At 41.4% G+C, this 23,187-nt stretch overlaps 1 protein-coding gene across 1 annotated transcript; it reads left to right on the top strand.

The window, feature by feature from the left end:
- The first annotated feature begins 3,277 nt into the window (after window positions 1–3,277).
- On the top strand, window positions 3,278–12,789 carry PCDH18 (protocadherin 18). Its single transcript, XM_063135625.1, has 4 exons — window positions 3,278–5,745; window positions 6,708–6,793; window positions 6,916–7,079; window positions 11,710–12,789. Exons 1-4 carry the CDS (start codon window positions 3,280–3,282, stop codon window positions 12,384–12,386), a joined length of 3,393 nt encoding a protein of 1,130 aa, XP_062991695.1. The 5' UTR covers window positions 3,278–3,279; the 3' UTR covers window positions 12,387–12,789.
- The last annotated feature ends 10,398 nt before the right edge of the window (window positions 12,790–23,187 follow it).

Below are 23,187 nucleotides of genomic sequence, written 5' to 3'. Positions count from 1 at the left end.
GCAGGACTAGAATCAATGGTTGGAAATTGCAGGGAAACAGATTTTGGCTAAACATTAGGAGAAGCTTCTTAACAACAAGAGCTATTCACCAGTGAAACATACTGCTTGAGCAGGTAGTGGATTCTTTGTGGCAGAGGCTGGAAGGCCATTTGTAGGGGATGCTGTAGCTGCACCCTGAAGTGCAGAGCCTGCATTGATCAGGGGGTTGGAACAGATTATCTCTAAGGTCCTTTCCACATCAGTGATTGACTCCTGCATGAGCAAGGGCACAAGCTAATGGCTCATCGCCTCCCTAATTTGGATAAGGAGCTCTGTCAGCATCTTCCCTTTTCTTGAGCAAAAAAATTGACATCCAGGAGAGCTTCTTAGGTACACAATAAGAAGCTTCTACCAATATATTTGTACTTAATTATATTGGGAAAACTAAGGGGTTGGCTGGTTACCTTCTTGTGCATGAGAAGGAAACTGAAGTCCATAGTAGAGGCCAGGAAACTGAAGGTCAGAGGCCATCTAAGCCCATATAAGGGTTGAAAACTGGGCAGCCTTCCCCAACTGGTGCTCTCCAGATGTGTTAGACTGCAACTCCCATAATTCCCAATCAGTATGGACAGTGGCACTAGTTGGAGAAAGCTGCTGTAGGGCCTGAACTACACACCGCCCAGGCTGCCATTTATGCTTGCTTCCATAAAAGAGTATTGCCATGGATGAAATCCTGTTCCATTAAAACCAATGGAAATTTTGCCATTGATGGGCCACAATGTTAGCAAGAGTGTGTCCATTTTGAAAAAATCTCGCTTTGTTGCTTGGGTAAGAACTCTGCTTCACCCCCGCCCAGTGTCACGTAAGTTGTTGTTCAGAATCAGCAGTTAAAGAACCAACTAAACCCGGATGTCTGCTGATAGTTGATCACGCCAGTGCCATGTACTCACTCTTTGAACAATAGTGAGAGGGGGAGCCTATGCGACGCTAACTGTATAAATACTTGCCGCGCCCTGTGCTCAGGGTCCGAACTGCTCTTGAGTGCTCCTCTTACCAGCTTGCAAACTTCAATAAACCTGTTATACCCTCCTTGGTGGTCTGAGCCTTCTTAAGGGATCCTTTGAAACACCCCTGGGAAGAAAGAATTATTATTATTATTATTATTATTATTATTATTATTATTATTTATTTATATAGCACCATCAATGTACATGGTGCTGTACAGAGTAAAACAGTAAATAGCAAGACCCTGCCTCATAGGCTTACATTCTAATAAAACCATAATAAAACAATAAGGAGGGGAAGAGAAAGCAAACAGGCACTGGGTAGGGTAAACAGGCACTGGGTAGGGTAAAACTAACAGTATAAAGTCAGAACAAAATCAAGTTCTAAAAGCTTTAGAAAAAAGAAAAGTTTTTAGCTGAGCTTTAAAAGCTGTGGTTGAACTTGTAGTTCTCAAATGTTCTGGTAGAACGTTCCAGGCATAAGGGGCAGCAGAAGAAAATGGACGAAGCCGAGCAAGGGAAGTAGAGACCCTTGGGCAGGCGAGAAACATGGCATCAGAGGAGCGAAGAGCACGAGCGGGGCAATAGTGTGAGATGAGAGAGGAGAGATAGGAAGGAGAACAAGACAATTTGTCTAACAACAATGAAACTGCCCTTTACAGGCTGCCTAGACTATGGCAGGACCTACACTACTGCTTTAAAATGGTTTATAACTGTAGTGACAACTGCTGGGGCCCAGGGCAGGATCTACACTACTGCTTATAACGGTTTATAAGGGTTATGACAACTGTTCAGGCCCACGACACATTACATAGACCGGTTTCATACTGTTTTTAAAGTGTTATAGCCTGCTTGGTGTAGATTGGCCCCGGACACACTCGAATATACAGTTTTCAAACCGTTTTCAAAGTGTCATATACTGATGGTGTAGATCTGGCTTATTTCTCATATAGTCCACTCCATAGCTTATTTTAAAATAGATTCCACATGTGGACAAAACACTTTAGCGTGTTCCATCATGCTAAAAGCAAAGGCTGTTCTTAAAATGAAGATGAAAGGGATCTTCTGAAGATCTACAAGAACTGTAGTAAGAAGAAAAAAGGTACATGGAAGCCAAGAACATATAAATCCGTATCTTTGCCAAAAGCTCTCTCTGTGAGTCTCTCTCTCTCTCTCTCCTTTAATCAAAAGCCAGCTAAAGGACAAGGCTATGCAAAGATTTCCCCGAATCTAAGATGAAGGGAAGAGCTATGGTGGAGAAAAGAAAAGAAGAAGAAAAAATTGCTTAGAAATCAGAAGCAGCAATCGCTTCTTAATATTCTTCAAAAGAGAGACAGGCGGGAGGGGGGGGGGAGACCAAGAAGAGGGACGGAGGGAGGGAGGGCAAACCGCTTTACTAGGCAAACTTACTCCAAAGATATGGTTTGGTTAAAGAAACTTTGAAAGATAGGCATCCGGGTATTTGTGATAGCACTCATTAAAACCACAATAACAAAAACAAAGGGGAAAAATCCCACCCCGAGTGAAATCATCATAGAATAAAGGAGAACAAGAAGTTGATTTAAAGTAGTTCTTTAGTAATTTGTCTCCTTTTTTGTCGTGGCACACTCGCAGCAGGCTGGAGGGAGGGGGAGGAAGTGGACGAGGAGCCGCCCCCTCCTTCCTCCGGGTTCCTTCCCTCTCGCTTTTTGTATGAGTGTGACTTCACTGGCCTTTGATTTGGAAGCAAGCTGATTGGCTGGAAGCGGTTCAACACATGCAGCCGGGCAAAAGCTTTTGTCTGAGTTGGGAGTGAAGTTACACAGATTTTTAGACGGCAGTCAGCAATCAGGGGTGTTTAGTCGGCAGCTGAGCAGGCAGAAGGACAGAGGATCGCGGCGCCGGCAACAGAGACCGGGGGCGCCGTGCAGTAGTTCCAGCTCCTTCCTCGGCACTCAGTGGATACAAGTAGTAACCGCAGCGGGAAGAAGGAGGAGGCGGAGGAAGCCCTGATGTACGAACCCCTCGGACGAGAGAGGAGCAGCCGCCAAGCCGAGCCGGCTCGCCTCTAGGATGTATCGGGCAGTCCTGCCACCTCCTGTGCATGTATGTAAGCAACTTTTGTTCCTGAGCTAAGAGGATATTGGAACTTTTGCTCGCGTGTACGAGGGCATTTTCCGGGCTTTGAAAGAACCAAATGCACGCCGGGCTTGCGGTACCCAAAAGAAGTTGAGCGAGAATCGGCTGGGTAACTTGTTGGGAGGACGGAATCGGGGGACCCTTGGCAGAAGCAGCGCGGCTGAGCAGGGGGGGAAAAATGCACTTTATCTTCCTGTTTGCACTGGCGACGATCATGGCTCTCTGTAAAAGCGCAGCGGGCAAAAATTTGAAATACAGGATTTACGAGGAGCAGAGGGTGGGCTCGGTCATCGCCAGGCTCTCTGAAGACGTCGCAGACGTTTTGTACAGGATGCCCAGCCCTTCGTCGGTTCGTTTCCGAGCCATGCCGAGGGGCAATTCTCCCTTGCTGGTGGTCCGAGAGGATAACGGAGAGATCAGCATTGGAGCTAAAATTGACCGGGAACAACTCTGCCAGAAAAACTTAAACTGCACCATAGAGTTCGATGTAATCACTCTGCCCACGGAACATCTGCAGCTTTTCCATGTCGAAGTGGAAGTGCTGGATATTAATGACAACTCTCCTCAGTTCTCCAGAGCTCTGATCCCGATCGAAATCTCGGAGAGCGCAGCTGTGGGCACTCGGATTCCGTTGGACAGTGCTTTCGATCCAGATGTTGGGGAAAATTCCCTCTACACGTACTCGCTGTCTGCCAATGATTTCTTTACCATTGAAGTCAGAACAAGGACTGATGGGGCCAAGTATGCTGAGCTGATTGTGGTTAGTGAACTGGACAGGGAGCTGAAATCCAGCTACGAGCTCCAACTCACCGCCTCGGACAATGGGGTGCCTCAGCGGAGTGGATCCTCCATCCTAAAAATAAGCATTTCTGATTCCAATGACAATAGTCCAGTTTTTGAGCAGCAGACATATATTATCCAGCTGCTGGAAAATTCCCGCATTGGGACCTTGCTCATTGACCTCAATGCTACTGATCCAGATGAGGGTGCCAACGGTAAAGTGGTCTACTCCTTCAGTAGTCACGTGTCTTCCAAAATTATAGAGACTTTTAAAATGGACTCTGAAAGGGGGCAGCTGACCCTTCTAAAACCAGTGGACTATGAAACCACCAAATCCTATGAAATTGATGCTCAGGCGCAGGATTTGGGTCCAAATTCTATCCCAGCTCACTGCAAAATCATCATTAAAGTTGTTGACGTGAACGACAACAAGCCTGAGATTAATTTGAATCTGATGTCTCCTGGGAAAGAGGAAATTGCTTATATTTCTGAAAAGGCTTCCATAGAGACTTTTGTGGCCCTTGTTAGGGTGCAAGACAAAGATTCAGGAGTAAATGGAGAGGTGGTGTGCAAACTCCATGGACACGGCCACTTTAAACTTCAAAAGACCTATGAAAACAACTATTTCATCTTAACAAATACCACTCTGGATCGAGAAAAGCGATCTGAATACAGCCTGACTGTTATAGCAGAAGACAAGGGTACCCCAAGTCTCTCCACAGTGAAACACTTTACTGTCCAGATCATTGATGAAAATGACAACCCACCCCAATTCCAGACAAACAGATATGAAATTGTAATTTTGGAAAATAACTCTCCAGGTGCATATATCACTTCTGTTACAGCAACAGATCCAGATCTAGGAGATAATGGACAGGTAACATACACTATCTTGGAGAGCTTTATTTTGGGAAGCTCCATAACTACCTATGTGACCATTGACCCCTCCAATGGAGCCATCTATGCACTTAGAACCTTTGACCATGAAGAAGTAAACCAGATTGCCTTTGTGGTTCAAGCTAGAGATGGAGGGACTCAGCAACTTGCCAGCAATACCACTGTCGTGCTTACCATCATTGATGAAAACGACAATGCACCTGTAATTGTGGGGCCAATACTGCACAACAATTCAGCGGAAATTTCAATCCCTAAGGAAGCTGAAACTAATTACCATATCACTAGGATAAGAGCCATAGATAGAGACTCAGGTATGAACTCAGAGCTAAGCTGTTCATTAGCAAGTAGCAGTGAAGACAGCCTCTTCATAATGGACCCACAAACATGTGATATCTATCTCAATGCTAGCATTGAATCTGCCAAGTCAACAGAATGGGAACTTTCAGTGGTTGTTCAAGACAAAGGCAGCCCTCAACTCAGTACCAAAGCACTTCTGAAATGCAGCGTCATTAAATATGTTTATCTGCCTACATCAACAGAAGCCACGTATATTAGCCAACCTCCTCTAGATGTTTCCACGATCACAATCATATCCTTAGCAGCAATATGTGCAGTTTTGCTAGTTATCATGGTTGTCTTTGCTACAAGGTGCAATCGTGAGAAAAAAGATACCAGGTCCTATAACTGTCGTGTTGCAGAATCCACATACCAGCATCACCCCAAGAGGCCATCAAGGCAGATTCACAAGGGGGACATTACACTAGTGCCTACTGTTAATGGTACTTTACCAATCAGGTCTCACCACAAAGCTTCACCTTCATCATCTCCAACTCTAGAAAGAGGGCAAATGAGCAGTCGCCAAAGCCATCACAGCCATCAGTCTCTCAACAGTCTGGTGACCATCTCATCCAATCATGTTCCAGAGAATTTCTCTCTTGAGCTCACTCATGCGACTCCTGCTGTTGAGGTAAGATCACATACTGTGCTGCAGGGACCAGAAGTTATTGACAGCTCCTATGGCCATTTCACACATAAGTTAATTTGGAATGCACTTAAAACCAGTCTGTCAACTGTTATATATTATAATTGCACTCACTTGTATTTTCAGGTTTTGTATAGATGCACTAGAATACCATGATTAGCTTCCCAGAGCCTATGCATCTTTTATGCACATAGGGAAATACTGTTTGTGTGAGGTTTACATTGTTCTTTATACTGAATTTACTTCTGGTTAGACAATATGTAATATGTGAAATGGCCCTGTGTATATTTGTCTTCTATGGGAATATGAAAACCATATACAACTTCTTTATTGGCATTGCTGGCATTCTGCAATGCTAATAGGGTGACTATCAATGGGACAATTATCATTGCTAATCAAACCTCTTTGTTTCACACTGTATTTGGAATATTTTCCACAAATGTTTCCTGTGTGCCAGAGTCACATGTTCTTCTCTGTCTCTGTATTTTGACACATTTCATAATGCATTTACATATACAAATGGCACAAAACAATGGACAAGTAAATTACCAGCACTGGTGCAATTTTCACTACAGCTGCTCTAACAGCTTGTGTGAACTGTGCATGCAAATCTGTTAATGAATGTATTTTAAGGCCCTGAGCCATAGATCAGAGCACTTGAATGTAAGCTGATTTTCTAGTCACTTCAATGGAACTAAATCCATTCAACATCCAAATACTTTAGCTTAACTAGATTGAGGATCAGGCTACAGGTCTGTAATTATTTTGGATCCTGAGGCTAATAAACATGACTGAACTATATTGGTGAAGTGCCATTAGATGGTTCTCATCTATTTTGGACTATATCATAGTCCAAGTTATCAAGTTATCTCTTTACAACACAGATTGGTTCTAACAATTTTTTTTTTAAAAAAAATCATGAGTCTTTTTTGTATATTTCTTAACAGGTCTCTCAACTTCTCTCAATGCTTCATCAAGGCCAGTATCAGCCAAGGCCAAGTTTTCGAGGGAACAAATATTCCAGAAGCTACAGGTGAGGGGTTTATTTTTATTAGTCATATCAATGTTGAAAGTAGTTTTCACCTGAGGAGACAGCCCTGCACGTGAGCCAATAAAGCAACATTCAATCAACATGTCACTTCTGGTTTATCGCAGGTATGCCCTTCAAGATATGGATAAGTTCAGCTTGAAAGACAGCGGCCGTGGTGACAGTGAAGCAGGAGACAGCGATTATGATTTGGGGAGAGATTCTCCAATTGACAGACTTCTTGGAGAAGGATTCAGTGACCTTTTCCTTACAGATGGAAGAATTCCTGCAGGTAAGAATGTAAAAAAAAAAGTTGAAGAGTTTATTTACAGTGATCTCTGGCAGTCACACTGAGGCAGGTTCACACTGAGGAAAAATTAACTCTTTAGCTTTCAGCTGGTATATTCAAAGTGCTGCAAAATTGTCCAAAGCTTAAAGGCCACACCTACTACTACTGGTATCACTTCCAGTCCCATGAGCTGGCTCTTCAAATCTTCCCTATAATGAAGAAAAACAAAATGTTAAGTCTCCTGATCTTTGCAATTGGTGGAGCCTATTTGGTGTGTTACATTAAAATAAAGTGAATGTCAGTGCATAGGTTTTTCACATATCATGCTTAAAATGCCTTGAAATGGGACATTAGATGTGTTCCAATGGAAAGTCTGTACATGAAAAAGGACAACCCACCTTCAAGCCAAATGTGTACTTAGTTAGAATGAGTAGTGCTATGGCCTGACATTTGTAAACTAGCTTTGAGGTATTTATTTATTTATTGCATTTCTATACTGCCAAAGCTGTCTGGGCGGTTCACAAAAATTAAAACCATCAAATACAATTCAAGGTATCAAACAAACCACAAACATAAAAACACAAAATAAAAAATACAATATACAAGCACCAAAACTGAGCAGCAATGCAGAGATTTATACAGATTTAAAATATAGGTTTTAAACAGCAAAGTTTTAAAGACTGAGGGCTCATCTACACCAAGCAGGATATTCCACTATGAAAGTGGTATATAAAAGGCAGGAGCCACACTACTACTTTATAGGAGGATTGAAGTGCACTGACAACTGTTGGGGCCCATGACAACATACCAAATATCACTTTTATACCACTTTCATGTGTTTTATCTTGCTTGGTGTAGATGTGTCATGGGCCGCAACAGTTGTCAGTGCACTTCAGTACCACTATAAAGCAGTAGTGTAGATTCTGCAGTGCACTTCAATACCGCTATAAAGCAGTAGTGTGGCTCTTGCCTTTTATATGCCACTTTCATAGTGGAATATCTTGCTTGGTGTAGATGAGGCCTAAGACTAAGATGGCAAACTGTTAAAATACTGGGAAAATAAAAAGGGCTTCACCTGGCGTCGAAAAGAATATAACGTAGGTGCCAGGCGAACCTCTCTAGGGAGCTCATTCCACAGCTGGGGTGCCACAGAGGAGAAGGCCCTCCTCCTGGTAGCCACCTGCATCATTTCCTTTGGCAGGGGCTCATGGAGAAGGACCCCCGGAGATGATTTTAGGGTCCAGGCAGGTACATATGGAAGGAGGTATTCATTCAGATAACCTGGTCCCAATCTGTTTAGGGCTTTGAATGTTAATACAAGCATTTAGAATTGGGCTCAAACCTGGACTGGCAGCCAGTGAAGCTGGAAAAGTACTTGCATAATGTGGTCTCATTAGCCAGTTCTTGTTAACGATTGTGCTGCCCTGTTATTACTACATTCAAATTGTTATGTGCAGTGATCCAAAATGCCTTAAAGACCTAAACCAGGGTGAAGAACCTCAGGCCTGCGGGCCAAATCCAGCCCTCCGGGGTTCTCCAGATGGCCACACCCCCTTCCCCTGGTCCAAACCCTTCCCCCACCCAATGACTGTTTGGATGTTTCCCAGCTTTTGTGCAGTTTCCCCCCATTCTAAAAGGTTGTCTCCTAAGGCTTAATTGCAGGCAGGAAAAGCGTTAAACTACAATATTTTAGCCCGTTCTGTTTTGCCTTTGTTTCCACTACTTTGGGCTTTGACCCCACCCACTGCTGGGATGTGGCCCCCGAGAATGTTTCTGAAATGGAATTTGGCTCTTGGGCCAAAAGGGGTTCAACACTCCTGGCCCAAACCCTGTGGGGACTCTCCTATCTGTGTGTTCCAGCTGCACTTCCATATTAAGTCCAACCAGATAAACATGTTCTCTTACAGTGTGAGAGGTAGTGTGCTGAAGTAGTTAGAATGGGAACACAAGATATCTGGGTTCTAGTCCCCACTCAGCAATGAAGCTTGCTGGGTGATTTTGACCAGGCACAATTCTTAGGGTTGTTGTGAAGATACAATGGAGAGGAAGAGGACCATGAACACCACCTTGGGCTTCTTGGAGGAAAGGCAGGCTATAAATGCAACAAATAAATAATAAATACAGTGCAATCCTTTGCAAGTCCAATGAGAAGTAAGTCTTAGAGAAATAAGTACCTATGTATTTGTGCACAAGATCGCTACTAAGCTGGGTATCCAAAGGGGAGGGGGGGTGGCTCAGTGGCAGAGTATCTGCTTTGCATGAGGTTCAAGCCCCCGGCATCTCTGGGTAGGGAGGAAAAACTCCTGCCTGAAACCCTGCTAGTCAGTATGTCAACAATATTGGTCTAGATGGACCAATGGTCTGACTCAGTATAAAGGTAGTTCCTTACGTTCCTTATTTATATAGGGAGAGCTTGTAGTTCATGCATATGGGCCCAGGCTTAATTCCTTGTATCTCAAGTTTTTTAAAAAAGGATTAGGTAGCAAGTGAGAGGAAAGAAGCTCTCCTTGAGAGCCAGGAAAGCCATTGCCAGTCAGAGTAGCCAATACTGGGCTAGATGATTTAACCTGGTATGATGCAGTGTCTTTACTGTCTCCAAAGAGAATGGCATTTGCATAACATCTTTTCCCCTCTAAATACAAAAATGAAATAAAAAAAATTGCTTGGATTGTTTGATTCTCTGGTGGTACATAAATATAAAAATAGACAGGAATACCCAATTTTCATACTAGGATTTAATATCAAAAAATAAATAATGGAAAACTCCCCACCACCACCACCACACACAATCAATCACCATTAGGAAACAGTAAAATAATTAAAGCAAAGTTATGCTATTAGACTCTTGGGTGTTTCTCAATCCCCTGCAGATATTCACATAATACTGAGTTATTTTGTAGGGCAATTGTGAAATGCCCATCCATTTTAAAAGCACCAGCCTCTGTGTCAAAGAACCTGGTTCTCAGATGTATGTAATCTCTTAGGATACCATATAAGTAAGGCATCCCATTTGTACCACACACAGCTCTGCCCACCCATCAATGTTCAGAGACTTATGAGGATGGCTGTTGCAATATAAGTATGCCCTACCCTTGTTGACATTATGCCCGAAATATAGTTGTAAAGACTGGGCTGGGTTTTTCCTCAAAACAGAATTTCCAGCTGTACCCTGTCACCTGTGGGAGTGTTAAGTAAAGCACAAATGTTTTCCAATAATGATGGCAGAAAAGATGCCAAAATCTACTGGTTTTGTTTCTATCTCCACAAACGTAGACTGGCAAAATTAATTCAGGCAAGAAGCATTTTCAAAAATTGGATGGAGTTTATGCAATCTTGGGCTACAAATTTTCACTTAGTTTCCAGTTATACAGTTCTCTATACACAAAGGCTGAGCCAATTGTTATACAGCTTTCTATACACAAAGGCTTTTTGAAACTCATCAATAAACCAATAGTAACTTGAGCTTATTCCAAGAAACATTGTAAGGAAGTACAAACCTGGGTGATAAGTATCAGTGCAAAGAATGAAACTGAAGGTATAAAATTTGATCCTATACATGGAGCACCAGATTGGCTTGAAGGCATATAGGTCACATCTATTTAGCTGTCTTTATAAAGCCAAATATAATGGGAAGCAACAAATGTCAGTCTGTGAAATCAGAAAACAGTGACAAGAAGTTGTTTCAGTGCTCTTCCTCCAACATTAGTAGATTAGCCAAAGAGTTCCTACATTTTCCACATATAAGATTTGCTAAGCTAGTCAAGAATTTTGCTTTTGAGGATATTCAGTGTTTTATACAATAATGCCAACATTTATACAAGAAAATGTTCATTTTTGCAGGTTCATATCCTGCATCATAACTTAGCTCCCAAAGCAGTTTAAAATAAAAATTAAGATGTATGAGGAGCATGAGTGAATCCTCAAGATAAAATATTTATTTATTTGTTAATTAATAAGACTTAAACAAGTATACTATCAGGAGTTTAAAACACACCACATTCTCTGTCAATATACCAAAATACCAATAACACAAGTTAAAATAATCTCATACTACAACTATGCTATCAAAACAAAGCAAGAAGTAAAAAGAGCAAATCTGTAGTTAAATTTTGCATCCAGTGTTGGACCTTCGTAGAGTAGGGATCCATTGGAATGAATGGGACTTAAGTTAGATTAAATTTGGACACAAACAATTGGATGCAATTGGCAGCTGCCAGTATAATCAAATACATGCAATCTAAAAACAAAACAAAATTGAAAGAACTATTTTTTATCTGTTCTTAGAAAGAATGAGGAAAGTCAAGAAATTCAACTGGACAGTGGTTCCTGTAGTGGGCAGCCACCATTGAAAAAGCCCCATATCTCAGACAGGCAGGGTCACTCGTAAATGATCTCAGCACATAAATAAATGGGAGGAGGTGTTCCTTCAGGGTGAAGGGAGACAGTCATCCTAAATTGTGGTACAGAAGATTTTGAACGCACATCCTCTGAATTTGTTTCCTTGGCCATAAAATGCATGTTCAACACACACTAGGCATAAGCATGACCCAGACTGTTTAGGGTTTTAAAGGTTAAATGCAGCACTTTCTGGAAATGAATGAATATTAATTTCTTGTTTTCATTTTGCTTCCAGCAATGAGGTTATGCACAGAGGAATGCAGAGTCCTAGGGCATTCAGACCAGTGCTGGATGCCACCTCTGCCTTCTCCATCTTCTGATTACAGAAGTAATATGTTTATTCCTGGAGAAGAATTTCAGCCCCAGCAAAGCCAGCCACAACAGCAGCAGCAGCAGCAGGTACTAGAAGAAGATTCTCAGGCTGTTGAATCGTCTGAAAAGAAAAAGAGCTTTTCAACTTTTGGCAAAGATAGTCAGAATGAGGAAGAGGCAGGTGACATGTGTACCGCATCGCTACTGTCTGAAATGAACAGTGTTTTCCAACGCCTACTGCCCCCATCATTAGATGCCTACACAGAATGCAATGAAATGGACCCCTCCAGTTCACTAGAGCGCAGGAAAGGACACTTGCCTGCCAAGACTGTAAGCTACCCACAAGGGGTGGCAGCATGGGCAGCCAGTACACACTTCCAAAATCCTGCAAACAGCACTGGGCTTACTTTGGGGACTCATTCAGGTGCCCAACCATCTTCAAAATGGCTGCCAGCCATGGAGGAAATCCCAGAGAATTATGAAGAAGATGAGTTTGACAATGTGCTCAACCACCTCAGTGATGGTAAACATGAACTAATGGATGCTAGTGAGCTGGTGGCAGAAATTAACAAGCTTCTACAAGATGTCCGGCAGAACTAGAGTGTTTTGTTTCATAGCATATTAATTTTCCATATTTATGGAAAACGGAGGGATGGGAACCCAGAATGAAAAGAACTGGCATTGCCAATTAGTTACATTTATCATAAATGTGTCTGTGTATGTTGAATATTAAGATACTGTATTTTCATATGTACACAATGCAAGTGTGATTATCTTTAACTGTATTTTAAAAATACATTTGTACCTTATATTTATGTGTAATTTAACAAATAAATTTTATTTTTGTACTCCCATGGCAAGCATGTTTTCCTACATATAAGCACCTGGCACTGTTTGTGTCTGACATTCAGTACTCCTACCAGAAGAGTGTATAAAATCTAAAAGCCATGCCATTTTCCATGGGTTCTTCCCCCAAAATTAAAATGTTGTGATACAAAATCAAATCAAGTGAAACCTTATCCAAATGTTAGTTTCAATAACTGATCTAACATCTTGTTGCAATGTTTCATTCTTATAATAAAGAGTTCTCAACTCCCTTGAAGCCTAGAAGTCCTTTTTATTTTCAGGCTGGGGATAAATTAATTGTCCTATATAATTAAAGGGAGAAGACCATCCTTATCACAAGTCAGGGCCTAATGCCCAAATTCCCAAGATGAAATGATAAATGCTTCATATTAAGGTTGAGTACAACTTTCAAATTTAATTTTTAAGGTCCTTCTTAGAGTATTTAGGCTATTGAACTTGATAGGACTATTGAACTTAGTTACAGAGCACATCTACAGGTCTCTAAATACTGGTAAATTTTAGAAATGCCCGTTCATGTAGTGGACCTAATTGTTCTTTTATGTCATCCAAAATGTTTCCATTTATTCTGTCATTTAAATATATGTGATACACAAATTAGTATGAAAACATATCTTTTGTCTAGCATTGAGGCTCACCTAAAATAAAAATGGTAGCCAATAATAAAAGGCAAATTTAAAATTGCAGCAATCTTATCACCATTAATGGCCTCCCCCCTGAGTTAATGAGGGATACTACTTCAATTACACACCCTTCTATAGGATCTCTTGAATATGTATAATACATTTCCTCACAGAAAAGGCACCTTTAGCCAAGCAAGCCTGTGGCTGGTTAGAATAGAACTTGCATCTATGCTGGAACTAGAGTTGCCAACTGGCTGGAAAATTACTCTGCAAGCCAATTGGGAGTGGGGTGGAGAGTATTCTTGGCCCCATTGCCAAATGAGGTTTCTGTTTTGGGGAGGTTTTTGTGGTGGGTTTTGCATGGAGGAGCAGAATGAGATGGCTACCTGAGACGGCTGCTTTTGAGTGTCAAGGATACCAAATTGTCAGTAGTTTGAATTTATTATTATTATTATTATTATTATTATTATTATTATTATTATTATTATTGCCAGCGAGGGGAAGGGGCACTTGTTGGATTTTTCTTCATCTTGTGTCAAAATAAATTGATTTGACTTGTGTGCTGCTTTGTACCTTGACTTGTTCTATGTCAGGGGCAGGGGATAGGATGCCATTTGCTGCTCTGCTTCAGACATAAAAATGCCAGCCCTGCTACATCTACCTTATGTTAACTCAATAGTATGCAGCTGACTCTCTATTTTTTAAAGTAGGCTTGTGGGGGCGGCAATCCAGATAGGGACCACCAGATGTGGGAAGAGGAAGTTTCAACTTTCCTTTAGTCACTTCCCTCCAAATATCTACTCCTCATGTGGCCGCAGTCTGGATCAGGGGGTGTCTGTTCATGCTTACGTATGAGTAAGTTAAAAGTAGATGGGTAGCTGCATGTTATGGATTTACATCTGATCTTATATTCCTTAAAGGCATCTCAGAACTATGGCAATATAAATTAGCAAGGGATATATGGACCAGTTCGGTGCAGTATCTAAGGCTAAAATGTTTTAACTACAAACTACATTTAACCCCTTTTTTAACTACAAACTGATTAAATTAAATAGAATGTAAGTCCAAGTGCATAGCTGGTAAAATGACTAACTACAATTGGAATTTGTCTGCAAAAGAAAGTGTTCTACAACCTATAGACTTCTAGTATCATCCTGTTCTTGTTTTTCATCCTATGTGGTGTTGAGTTATACAGTGGAATTCAGGGTGAAAGCTTTGATATCCTTATCCTTGTGCAATATGGCCTAACTTTAATACCAGACTCAGTGAAACCATTGATGTGCTTCTCAGCAGAACCAGGTATGTAAGAATTCATCCTCTGCAAAGAGACGATAGAGGAAAATATCAGGACCAAAAGGTTTTTTTTTTTTCATTTGGGGCTTTAAAGCAATTTTCTATACTAGTATCAGTGTAGAGATAAGCACATGAATGCTGCTGAGTTGTAGGAGGAAAAGGATAACCAAAGCCTTATTGGGAACTAAATGGGATTGGAAGAGTTATCCAGCCACCAAAAGGGAAACCGAAATACATTTTAGCAAATTATATAGGTGGCAGGAAGTTCAATACGATATTCAGGGGCTGCAGTTGAGATGTGACTGAGCAAATTACATCTGAATGAATTTCAATAAATAGAGGAAGCTTTTAAATAGCATTTGGGAGGTAGGCAAGGAATCGCTAAGCGAAGGAGGAAATGGTAGCACATTTTCATACACACACACACATACTGCTTTGAAGCATATTTAGTAGCAGGGGAATGAAATGAATGCAGTAAGAAGACACTGACAATTCCCTACTATTTAAGGGTGGGTAGAACTAGGGCCAGATCTACACCATGCAAGATATAGCACTATGAAAGTTGTATGAAAGTGGTATATAAGAGGCAGGAGCCACACTACTGCTTTATAGCGGGATTGAAGTGCACTGAGAACTGTTGGGGCCCATTGACACATACCATACTGCTTTCATAGTGCTATATCCTGCTTGGTGTAGATCTGGCCTAGATATACACTACTGCTTTATAGCAGTATTGGTGCATTGACAACTGTTTGGGCACATTCCACAAACAGCTTTCATAATGTTATTTCCTGCTTTTTATTCCACATTATCCAAACACTGCAACAAATGTCATTGTGTGTCCTATGAGGAATATGGCATTACCATGATGGGATTGTAATGATTTGACACAAGGTATAGATCTGGCCCTGGGACAGTCAAGCAGGAAAAGAGGGATAACAGCAGCAGAAGCACACACAGATGCCAGGCTTACCCTGGTGTCTTCTCTCCAAGTGTCTGCAGAGCCGAGGGATGGAGTCTGTGCTCATCAATGGAAACCCAGCAGAATGACTGACACAGGAGTCCAATAAACAAACAGTGAAACGATATCTGGTATATGTTTGAGATGTGAACAAGAAGTTCTTAGAAATAACAGATGAGATGGCAAACTTGTGGTATGCCAGTACCAGTTCAAACTGCAGGAGGAGGCTCAAATGATGAAATGCTCCCTCATGGAAGACAGAAACAATCTAAAACATTCATATAAACAGAAATCAACCATGTCAGGGAGAAGCCTTTCTCCTATCACACACACACACACACACACACACACACACACACACACACACACACACACGTATCAATACGGAAAAGAGCAATTTTCAGAAGGGTAACTGTGTTAGTCTGTTGTAGCAGAAAACCAACCAACCAAACTAAAAAAGAACCTTGCAGTACCTTAAAGACTGAGAAATCTATTGCTATAGCAATACATATAGCATATGCTTTGGTGGGCTAGAGTTCACTTCATCACATGCATGGAATGTTTTCCTCCTGACTTGTCAGATTACATACACACACACACACACACACACACACACATGTGCAGAGAGGAAAAAAGTTAGCAGTAAGATCAGAGGAAAATGAAACACATGAACATAGACTGTAATAATTCTGTTACAGATTAGATATATGTTAAATAGTTACAGTGACCATCCCAAAAGCAATGTGGATATGCCATTGGCAAGCAAGTTAACACCTGTAATGGCATTAAAACCTGGGGTATTTAAGACATCTGCCTCAAGGTCTGAGTTTAGTGGCACCAGTGTGCAAAATGCAGAAAGGGCATTGCTGACTGATTGAAAGCACATATCACATTGAAAGATTAGTATTCGGGTAAGCTGGAATGTTGTGTACCAACAGAAGTGATGAATTAGCTAAAGTCACATCCATTTGCCCTGAAGTAGTGTTACTAGAGTTAAGTCTAAATTTAATTTCTGGAGACTGTGATAGGTGTTTTCTCTCCCCACATAAACTTATTTTACCCCCAAAAAGAACATACCAGAAATGTCTTCAGACCTTAACAATTGTATTCAATAAATTCAGTTTTCACAGTCCACTGGGGATTAGCAACCTGTTTGAAATGTAAAATCCTTAAATCGGTTTGTGCCCATCAGTCATTTTGTATGGACAGTCACAAGTATTTAAAAGCCATTGTTAATAAAAGGAACTTAATGGCAATAAGAAATCCAGGAACATTTCCTCATGACCAAAAACAAGAGGGAGGAAGGCAACTTCTCCTTGGAAGTGATTTTTGTTCCATTATTGCTAATGGTAACATAATGCATGGCAACCCTCATGGAAGTTTGGAAGTTTTGCAGACAAGATTGTAGTTTGCCACAGAATCAGTGAAGTTTCTATAAATATACATATAAAGGCATAGGGCCCATCTACACCAAGCAGGATATTCCACTATGAAAGCAGTATGAATGTGGCATATAAAAGGCAGGAGCCACACTACTGCTTTATAGTGGTATTGAAGTGGACTGACAATTGTTGGGGCCCATTGACACATCTACACCAAGCAGGATATACCACTCTGAAAGTGGTATGAAAACAGTATATAGTATGAAAGTGGTATGCTTTCATACCACTTTCATAGTGGAATATCTGCTTGGTGTAGATGAGCCCACAGTATACTTATGTCTAAAAAACAAACTATGGCCCTATATATATTCCCTACACAGCTTAGACTTACTGAGAATTGCAGAGGATGTGGTATTGCTAAAATTAAAATTTTCTCTTCCAGGCATGAATGTACTTCCTTTGAAAAGAGTGAACTTATTTTGTGTCTGCTCATGACCTGGCATCAGATGTGGTTAAGCAAATTGAAATTGATGTCAGGAAATTCTAAGAGTGATTCCCATGTTTGTCCCAAAGAAACAGGATAAGAAATTGTTCATATTTAATTCTGATTGGGTGAAGCCATGTTTGTTTATTTATTATAAAGTTTATTAACTGCTCCACAACAAGATATTGGAGCAGTGTATAATAAATTTAAACATAAAATACAAACATTAGAGTAAAAGCAAACAGATCAATAAAACAGTATTTGGAAAGTACCCATTATTCAGGAAATACTTGCCTGGAAAGAAAAGTCTTCCACAAACACTGAAAACAAAGTACCATAGGTGTATGCCTGATCTCAGTTGGAATGGCATTCAATAGGCTAGGAGTTGCCACACTAAAGTCCCTACTCCTGGTGGATCTCCAGATGGATTTGTGATCTACGTGGGCCCACCAAGGTAGAAAACTTGTTATCATAATCAGTCAACATATTTGGTCCAAGAAAATGTATCACAATTATTATTATTTTAATTTTACCTCAGCATCAGACCCCTGTGCTGACATAGCTTCTGGATGGATTTGTAGACAGCTGTATGTTCCAGATGTGCTTATTCCTGGAGAAAATGGACTTAGCCATGGTCGCATTTACATAGTTAAATCAAGGATGGACTACAGTAATACTCTTTTGTGAGGCTGACTTTGTAAAGTATTCAGAAACTTCAGCTGTGGCTTGGGTTTTGAGCATGGGCAGTTTCTCCTGTCATGTGACTTCATTATTATATCTTAGGGTGACCATATGGGAAGGAGGACTGGGCTCCTGTATCTTAACAGTTCTATAGAAAATAGAATTTCAGCAGGTGTCATTTGTATGCATGCAGCACCTGGGGAAATCCCCTCTTCACCTTAACAGTTAAAGCTGCAAGAGCCCTGCCCTCTTTTGTATCTGGCCACACACACATACATACACAGAGAGAGAGAGAGAGAAACTGAGACCGAGACCCAGGTCAGGACCACAATCCATTGGGGATCCTCCCCCCCTTTTAATTTTACGAAATGCCCTATTGGGGAGGGATGAAGTATAAAAAGGAAGAAGCCTCCATTGATACCATACTGTCACATATATAACCTACATACTATACCATGTGTGAATTGGCCTTTTGTTTTCTGCATGTAACATTGTTCCTCTTACATGTATCAATTTAATTCTTTAAATATGGCTTACTTAAAAGAATCACCTGGTTCTAGCATTCAGCTGTTGTTGCTGAAATCGGGCACCATCTTCCCTACCCTGGCTGCGGATTACAGGTATTTTGCTTCACAAGGGCAGAGAATGTTTACATGCCTGTTTTGCGTTTGACAAGCCCTCTCTGGCCTTAGCTAGACCTAAGGTTTATCCTGGGATCGTCCCTGCCTGCTCCCAGGATAAACATGAACAGGGATGACCCCGGGATGATCCTGGGATAAACCTTAGGTCCAGCTAAAACCTCTGTTTAATCCATAAGGCCTGCATTATAATCCAAACCACCAAAATGTGTGTATTTCAGTTAGGATATTATTTTCTGCCTATTCCTTCAATTCAGAACATAGTTAGGAATACATTTCACAGCACAAATAGAACAGAACAAATGACTAACCCGTGTCTCTCAGGTTTTTTTTTTTTTTTAAAGGAACAAATTTGAAGTAGAAAATCTCATAAAATCCTGTGGGTCCCCCACCCCCATCCCACGAAGAATAGGAGATCCTTCAAAGGTTAGAATAGCTTAAAAATCTCTTGCCTATCTCACTTGCTGTTATGGCTCAGCTAGTAGAGCTATGGGACATACTTTTTAAAAAAATTAGTCCAAGCCTTTTGAAAGGAAGGCTTTTTGAAGGAAGCCTTTCATTTCAGTCTTAGCCATTGTCCTGCTATGGTTGGGTAAGGGTTAGTCCTGGGGCAAATCCATACAGCAAGATTATAAAGTAGTCAGAAATCAGAAGTGCAGTGCTACCAATTAAGAAGGGACCAATCCAAAAGCAGAGCCAAGGTCAAGTACAGGGAAGCAGCCCAATACAGACACCATCAGTCAAGAGAAGGCAGGATCAGGAAAGCTAGGTTGCAAGAGATTAGGAGCTGAAAAAAGGTGTTGTTCCAGCAAGCGGTAGGTCTCAACTTAGCTTGTCAGATCTCCCAGCACACACTCAGGTACAGTTGCAAACAGTCCTATCTTCAGAACTTCCCTGCTACTCAAGAGTCCCTTACTCTTGAGGAGTCTGGTTGCTTTAGGCACATGCATTGCCTCCAGGTGGTGGCCTGTGTCTGAACCTTCTGGCAGCGGCACTCTCTAGGGCTGGGAAGTGACTCGGTCACTCCACCACGGCTGGGAGGTGAGCCTGTCACTCCACTAGGTTGCCATTGTCTGAAGGTGGTTGGGGACACCTTTTACTTGAAGGTGTTTAGGGAGACCATTTATAGGTCTGTCCTGCTTCTTCTCTGTGGACGGGCCTAGTGTGGTCTCTTCAGAGATGCAAGGGTTGGACTGAGCAGTGCTAGACTTCAGGAGTTTTTGGGCTCAGCAACATCCGAGTCATCGGAGGAGGGACCAGGTCAGGTATGACAGTAGCAAAGGGATGAAATCCAAAATTAAGCAGGCAAATTGCTATAAAAATGCATTTTTTAAAAACAAGTCTTTTTTAAAAACAAGTCTTTTGCAGTATTTGGCACCTTCTTCATCGCACCTGCGATGATACACAAAGAATGGCTTGTGCTAATATAGCTGTATTGAGTTCCTGTGCTCACTATGTGGGGTAAATATATCTTCTTTTGCTGTGGTATATAAAAGGCGGGAGCCACACTACTACTTTATAGTGGTATTGAAGTGCACTGACAACTGTTGGGGCCCATTGACACATACCATATGCCGCTTTCATACCGCTTTCCTAGTGTTATATCCTGCTTGATGTAGATTAGGCCCCAGTTATGTGCGTGTAGATGTCACAAACAGGGAAGAACAGAAAGCTCAGGCCATTGGTCATTCTAGTTTATCAGTCTATGCTGACTGGCAGCAGCTCGCTAGGTTTTCTTGCAGGAGTCATTCCCAGCCCTACCTTTAGATGACAGGGATTGAACCTGAGGTCTTTGTATGCAAAGCATCTGCTCTACACTGAGCTCTATGCTGAGCTATAGCCCTTTCAGCTCCAATGTGGCTACATGTGTGCATAGCTATATACCATGCTGGTGAGGGCACATAATCACATTTAAACCACACAGTCAGATTATATATGCCTAGTTCTCACAAGTAACAGTTGAGGTGGTAAACCTGGATCACCACAATACCACTTTGAATCCAGATGAGGGCTCTCATAATGGAGTGCTACACTGGGAAAATATGCATGTCAAAGAGAAAGCTACTTTTTACATGCCGTCTAGTTTTCTAAATGTCAGTCTGTCTGTCTATCTATCTATGAAGGAGGCCAGGATCTCTTCTCGATTATCCCAGAGTGCAGGATACAGAATAATGGGCTCAAGTTACAGGAAGCCAGATTCCAAATGGACATCCTGAAAAACTGATAATGGAACCAATTACCTAGGGAGGTCGTGGGCTCTCCCAAACTAGAGGCATTCAAGAGGCAGCTGAACAGCCAATTGTCAGGTATGCTTTAATGTGGATTCCTGAACTGAGCAGGTAGTTAGACTTGATAGCCTTACAGGACCCTTCCAGCTCCACTATTCTATGATTCTGATTCAATTGTGTAACCTTTTTTGCTGGCTGTTACAGAGGTAAAGTGGTAGAGTCCAGACATAGCTTTACCACCTCATCTACTGTTTGCGAGCAATATGGATCTCTGCATAATCCCAGAGACAGCAGCAATTATGTTGCTCCAATTAACATGGTTACAGAGCCACCTCTTTAATGTAAGCTAGGATTGAATATGTGAATTGAGCCATTGGAATTATATCCTGTTAAAAGTCTGAAGACCACCATCACACCTGACTGTGTACACATAATGGACTTTACCCTGCAGAGGCATCATGTCCTTACAGGAAAATCATCAAGTATGAAGCAAGCGACCCATAATTTTACATTACTCTGTTTCTGTGGCACAGACAGAATGAACAAATCATGAGCAACTTAAGTACTTTTGTGTATAAACAGAGAGACAGAGAGACAGACAGGGAGGGAATTCATGCATAAATCTAGTAGTATGTTGCTTGAGGGGCTATATAAAACAGTATTTGGATGAAACCCAAAAAGTCAAAGATAATCACATACAGCTCCTATAACTTTATGAGCATTTGTTCTATCTACTTCTCTACCCTGGAATATTTCTTCTCTGACCTTTGCAGTATAATGCAATATTTGAATACCAAGCTTGAAACTATCTTTACACACACACACACACACACGATGAAAAGATATTAAAAAATCAGTGAATTCTAATTAATATCCTTTGATTTAAAATGTTGTGCTCCTCTGAAATTTATAAAGAGAAGCTCCCTGCAGGCACAGTTATTATTTCCACAGCTTGTATCTTTTCAAAGGAAAAAAGAGATAACTTCGCAAAGATTTTTTTTTATTTCATTATGAATATGTTCCCAAATTCCTTTCATGCCCAGTATTAAACCTGCAAGGACAACATTATTTATTATTTATTTATTGCATTTATATCCCATTTTTTATATTCAAGGAACTCAAGGCAGCGTACACTCTCCATTTTATCCTCATAAATACAACATTGTGAGGGGTTGAGAGTCTGTGACTGGCACAAAGTCACCCAGAGAGCTTCCATGGTGGAGTGAGGACTAGAACCCTGAACTCCCAACTCCCAGTCCAACATCCTAGCTTCTATATCACACACTGGCTCTCCTGCTATTAGAAGGGCAGGAAGCAATATCTGACCTGTAATAGGCAGTGTTAGTATTGTTTCATCTGACCTTATAATAAGGAATCATAGTACTCCAGCTCCAGCAAACAGCTCTACAACATCCCAGGGCCCTTTCTACACCTAAGAGTTATATCAGGAAAATGGAGTGATCGTCCCTGCCTGCTCCCAGGATCCCCTGTGTGGCATTTGGATGCACAGGAACGATCCCTGGACGATCCCACAATATAGGGCTGGTGTAGACATGCCCCAGGTTTTCATACAGGTAAATCAGGTACTTATTCATTGAGACACATCCCACAGGTCATGGCCCAAAGTACTTAGCAAAATACTGACAGGAAACTGGCTCCAAGGATATATGGCAAATGAATGAGGTTAGAGGACAGCCCCTCTAGGCCAAAGCCAACGATAAACAGCAGTATTCTTTGGGTCTGCTAATCGGTGTGTTTCATCCATTTTGTTTGTCAGTAAACCATTCAGTGGCAATTGCTTCTTTATTGTCCACAGGCCTATTCTGGTCTATGGTGCTTTGGGCAGGCTATATTTGTGCAAGGCACAGCACACTGAACCAAACACTATAAGCATTGTTTCTTAAGGAAGCTTGGCAAGTCCTTGGAAATGCTCAGGCTCTGTGAACACTTGAGAGAGAAAACTGTTTGTGTTCAGTGTATCATCCTCCTCAAGGCTGTCTGCTGCTTGGTTGGGAGCCAAACATATGGCAACTGCTCTGTGGGCAGAAATCCTCTGCCTGGCAGGGGGATTATTGGTAACTCTGCCAGCTCATTTGCCGATTTCTGTGGTTGAGTTTTGGGGAAGAATTATGTATGAGCACCTCCTCTTTCTTTGAATCTCTCTCTCTCCTTCTCTCTCTCTCTCTCTCTCTCTCTCTCTCTTTCTTTCTCTTCTTTTTCCCATTCCTCAGTTAAGCCCTAATCACA

This window comes from Elgaria multicarinata, chromosome 10 (genome assembly GCF_023053635.1).
Source record: "Elgaria multicarinata webbii isolate HBS135686 ecotype San Diego chromosome 10, rElgMul1.1.pri, whole genome shotgun sequence".
Taxonomy (NCBI): Eukaryota; Metazoa; Chordata; class Lepidosauria; order Squamata; family Anguidae; genus Elgaria; species Elgaria multicarinata.
The sequence above is the reverse complement of the archived record's forward strand: the minus strand, read 5'-3'. Positions and strand labels throughout refer to the sequence as shown.

Bases quoted from the DNA above. Each gene is read 5' to 3' on its own strand.
- PCDH18 (XM_063135625.1), top strand. From the start codon at position 3,280: ATGCACTTTATCTTCCTGTTTGCACTGGCGACGATCATGGCTCTCTGT. The intron at 5,746-6,707 runs GTAAGATCACAT...ATTTCTTAACAG, and splicing joins ATGCGACTCCTGCTGTTGAG to GTCTCTCAACTTCTCTCAAT. The intron at 6,794-6,915 runs GTGAGGGGTTTA...GGTTTATCGCAG, and splicing joins AAATATTCCAGAAGCTACAG to GTATGCCCTTCAAGATATGG.